We start from the raw sequence: 5,106 nt of genomic DNA on the forward strand, positions 1-5,106 counted from the left end.
CATCATGTTCATGTCACGCTCACATCATGTTCATGTCACGTCATGTTCATGTCACGCTCACATCATGTTCATGTCACGCTCACATCATGTTCATGTCACGCTCACGTCATGTTCATGTCACGCTCACGTCATGTTCATGTCACGCTCACATCATGTTCATGTCACGCTCACATCATGTCACGCTCACATCATGTCACGCTCACATCATGTTCATGTCACGCTCACATCATGTTTATGTCACGCTCACATCATGTTCATGTCACGCTCACGTCATGTTCATGTCACGCTCACGTCATGTTCATGTCACGCTCACATCATGTTCATGTCACGCTCACATCATGTTCATGTCACGCTCACATCATGTTTATGTCACGCTCACATCATGTTCATGTCACGCTCACATCATGTTCATGTCACGCTCACGTCATGTTCATGTCACGCTCACATCATGTTCATGTCACGCTCACGTCATGTTCATGTCACGCTCACATCATGTTCATGTCACGCTCACATCATGTTTATGTCACGCTCACATCATGTTATGTCACGCTCACATCATGTTCATGTCACGCTCACATCATGTTCATGTCACGCTCACGTCATGTTCATGTCACGCTCACGTCATGTTCATGTCACGCTCACATCATGTCACGCTCACATCATGTTCATGTCACGCTCACATCATGTTTATGTTCATGTCACGCTCACATCATGTCACGCTCACATCATGTTCATGTCACGCTCACATCATGTTTATGTTCATGTCACGCTCACATCATGTTCATGTCACGCTCACATCATGTTTTTCATGTCCGCTCCATCAATGTCACGCTCACATCATGTCACGCTCACATATTTCATGTCACGCTCACATCATGTTCATGTCACGCTTCACATCATGTCACGCTCACATCATGTCCACGCTCACATCATGTTTCATGTCACGCTCACATCATGTCACGCTCACATCATGTCACGCTCACATCATGTTCATGTCACGCTCACATCATGTTCATGTCACGCTCACATCATGTCACGCTCACATCATGTCACGCTCACATCATGTTCATGTCACGCTCACATCATGTCACGCTCACATCATGTTTATGTCACGCTCACATCATGTTCATGTCACGCTCACGTCATGTTCATGTTCATGTCACGCTCACATCATGTCACGCTCACATCATGTTTATGTCACGCTCACATCATGTTCATGTCACGCTCACGTCATGTTCATGTCACGCTCACATCATGTTCATGTCACGCTCACATCATGTTCATGTCACGCTCACATCATGTTCATGTCACGCTCACATCATGTTTATGTCACGGTCACATCATGTTTATGTCACGCTCACGTCATGTTCATGTCACAGTCACATCATGTCACGGTCACATCTCATGTTTACGTCACGCTCACATCATGTTTGGGTTTTCATCAGGCTCACGTCATGTTTCACGTCACGGTCACCCTGCACGAGGCTTGTTCTTGCGTTTCCCTCGTTCTAGTGGTGAGTAAAGACTTCCTGTTCTGATTTAAGTTGCGTTTGTTTACCCACGCTGTAGTGTGACATCATCATCATCAGTGTGACATTGCAAGGTTGTGATCATTTTTTTATTTTAATATAACTTTGACTGTGTGAAAACCAATTTCAGGGAAAAAAGAGCTTTTGGTAGAATTGTTATAATAACATAATATAATAATATAATATCTAATAATAATAATAATAATATCATCATCATCACACCATCACTGTTCAGTCCTTCATAAGTACAGACTTTTAAGTTGGGACAACCTGATCACATTTAAGAACTGCTGTTTAATGTTCAAAATCCGGTTTAACCTGGCCCCCCCACCACTATGCAGCCTAGTCAACTTTAGAACAGCAGCAACCAGTGCTACAGGGGCAGCAAGAGGAGACTGTGATATTCCTTTTTTTTTTTTTAAAGTGTATTTGGACAGTCGGTTTTCTCAGTTAGGTCAGCCCGGGAATGGAACCATCTCCCACAGAACATTAAGAGAATCAACCTCATTCAACTGTTTTAAAAGTAATCTCAAAACATGGTTGTTAAATAACCAAAAATGTGATCACTAGTGGGTAAGCAGTAGAACTTGTATATTGGAATTGTATTTTTTTTTTTTTATTGTCAATGTTATGTTTGATATACGTTAATGCCTTTTTTAGGTTGTATAGCCTTTTTCACTCTGGCAGGGGGACTGCCAATGGAAACTAGCCTTTTGGCTATAATTGGGTGCATTTACATTTTAATGTTCATGAATGTACACTGTCCCTCTTGATCAAATAAACAAATTGATTGATTGATTGATCTAATAATAATAATATCTACTATTAATAATATCATCATCATCATCATCTAATAATAATAATAATATAACCTCTAGGGAGGAGGAGACCGTCATGAAAATGTGTCTCAGCAATCTGGAAAACTGTTGTTGTTGTTGTTGTTGTTGTTGAGTGTTGTTGTTGTTGTTGAGTGTTGTTGTTGTTCCCATGCAGTCACAGCCGAGGCAGGCAGGTATGGTGAGTAAGTACCATTTATTAATGATTTCATCTGGTGCTGTGCAAGCAATACTACACAACAAAAACATCATCAAACAAACAAACAAACAAACAAACAATACACACATCAGCAGGTAGAGCGTCTGCCTGCACACCGCCCTTTGACACCAGCGGGGGGGTGCCATGACAACGGGCCGGGCGGGAGCAGAGCGCGACGGGAATGATGGAGAGAATAAGAGAGATTAGGAGAGGAGAGGAGAGGAAAGATTAAGAGTGATTAGGAGAGAAGAGAAGAGGAGAGGAAGAGGAGGGCATACTGGCAACGAAGACTCATACGCTAACCTTTGACCTTTCTGAGTGTGTCTGCTCGTCTCAACACTACTGGCTATATTAAAGTCAAGAGTACGCTGTGAGAGAGCACACACACTCACACACCGCTGCTCTGAACAACACAGTGAGCGCACACACACACACACACACACACACACACACTGGTTTTCTATGAGTCGTGAACAGATAGATCAGTCCACAAGAGAGAGAGAGAGAGAGAGAGAGAGAGATAGAGAGTGAGAGAGAGAGAGGGGAGAGAGAGAGAGAGAGAGAGAGAGAGAGAGAGAGAGAGAGAGAGAGAGAGAGGGAGAGAAGGATCACGTGAGGGAGGAGTGGAGTGTCAATGTGTGGGGGGCGTTCATGTTCTAGAGCGCTCGGGTGATGGAACAATAGGGGGGGGCAACCGCTGCTATGGCGACGAGGGTGATGGAACAATAGGAGGGGGCAACCGCTGCTATGGAAACGGGGGGGTGCTGAGTGCTCAGGAGGGTTCAGTAGGCGTGGTTGGCCACGTACAGAGACTCTCCAGCTGTTCCACTGTCCCCAGTGGACTCGTACTTCCCCACAGCGGCCTTGCTGTTATTCTACAGGACACACACACACACACACACACACACACAGATGGAGAGAGAGAGAGAGGAGGGAGGGAGACAAAAATCAAAGTTTGGCATGAATTAGTGTGTTCTCCATGGGGGGGTTATAGTTTGTGTGTGTGTGTGTGTGTGTGTGTGTGTGTGTGCGCATGTAGAGTGTGTGTGTGTGTGTGTGTATATATATATATAGATGTGCTGATACCTGCGATCTCTCGATAAACCCGTCCTGGCAGGCCTTATGTGTGTGTGTGTGTGTGTGTGTGTATATATATCTGTAGTGTGTGTGTGTGTGTATATATATAGATGTGCTGATACCTGCGCTCTCTTGATAAAGCCGTCCTGGCAGGCCTTGTGTGTGTGTGTGTGTGTATCTGTAGTGTGTGTGTGTGTGTGTATCTGTAGTGTGTGTGTGTGTGTGTGTGTATCTGTAGTGTGTGTGTGTGTGTATCTGTAGTGTGTGTATCTGTAGTGTGTGTGTGTGTATATACCTGCGCTCTCTTGATGAACTCATCCTGGCAGGCCTTGTGTGTGTGTGTGTGTGTGTGTGTGTATATCTGTAGTGTGTGTGTGTGTGTGTGTGTGTGTGTGTGTGTGTGTGTGTATATACCTGCGCTCTCTTGATGAACTCATCCTGGCAGGCCTTGTGTGTGTGTGTATATCTGTAGTGTGTGTGTGTGTGTGTGTGTGTGTATATCTGTAGTGTGTGTGTGTGTGTGTGTGTGTGTGTATATCTGTAGTGTGTGTGTGTGTGTGTGTGTGTGTGTGTGTATATACCTGCGCTCTCTTGATGAACTCATCCTGGCATGCCTTGCCGTTCTCTGGCTTGCCGCTCCAGGCCTTGAGTGCGGAGGCCTGCAGGGCGCGGCCGTAGGAGAAGGTGAGGGCCCAGGGGCGGCCCAGGGGACACTGGTTCATGGCGTTCAGGTTCAGGGTCGCCTTCTCCTCGCTCTGCCCACCGGACAGGAAGGTCACGCCTGGGAAACACACACACATTTAAATTATTTATTTGAATCCACCAATCATATTCTGTACAGAATGGATTCAAACATTTCTCAGAGGTTGAATACAGCTTAGTGACTCATGGGTACAAGAAACATCTCCTACGCCAAACAGCAAGACTACCTATAGCAGCTGATACAGAGCAGAACTTTGCTAGTTGTTTGGATTGTCTTACTAAGTCCTGCCAGTCGTAGCCCACTGAACCGAAAGCTTATGGACATGCCCAGACTTCCAATATCAATACTACCATCTTACATGTATAGCTCTAGTCTCATCTTAGCAACAATGGGCTGGTATTTGGTCAACTTGTCAAGGAAGGCTATGTCCATATAGAGGTCATAGACTACTACCCTCCCTTTTAACCTTGTTCCCAAGAAAACAACATCAGTGTGTTAGGGATGTTGCAGAACACATCATCAGAGCTGTTGTGTGTGTGTGTGTGGCAGGTCTGCATGTGTGTGTGTTGTATGTGTGTGTGTGGTGCTGTGCAGGTCTGCATGTGTGTGTGTGCATGTTGTGTATGTGTGTGTGTGCTGTGTGCGTGTGTGTGCGTGTGTGCATGGTGTGTGTGTGGTGTGTGCGTGCATGATGTGTGTGTGTGTGTGTGTAGGTCTGCATGTGTGTGTGCATGTTTGTGTGTGTGTGTGTGTGTGTGTGTG

At 45.4% G+C, this 5,106-nt stretch overlaps 1 protein-coding gene across 1 annotated transcript in view; it reads right to left on the reverse strand.

Moving 5' to 3' along the window:
• Window positions 1-2,711: 2,711 nt before the first annotated feature.
• Window positions 2,712-5,106, reverse strand: part of LOC105910282 (fructose-bisphosphate aldolase A-like) — a 12,588-nt gene continuing 10,193 nt past the window's right edge. Inside the window, 2 exon segments of the mRNA XM_031560785.2 lie at window positions 2,712-3,439; window positions 4,223-4,422. Of these exon segments, the coding sequence (XP_031416645.1) occupies window positions 3,347-3,439; window positions 4,223-4,422 (293 nt within the window). The 3' untranslated portion in view covers window positions 2,712-3,346.

The sequence above is a fragment of the Clupea harengus genome, chromosome 23 (assembly GCF_900700415.2).
Source record: "Clupea harengus chromosome 23, Ch_v2.0.2, whole genome shotgun sequence".
In the NCBI taxonomy this organism is placed as follows: Eukaryota; Metazoa; Chordata; class Actinopteri; order Clupeiformes; family Clupeidae; genus Clupea; species Clupea harengus.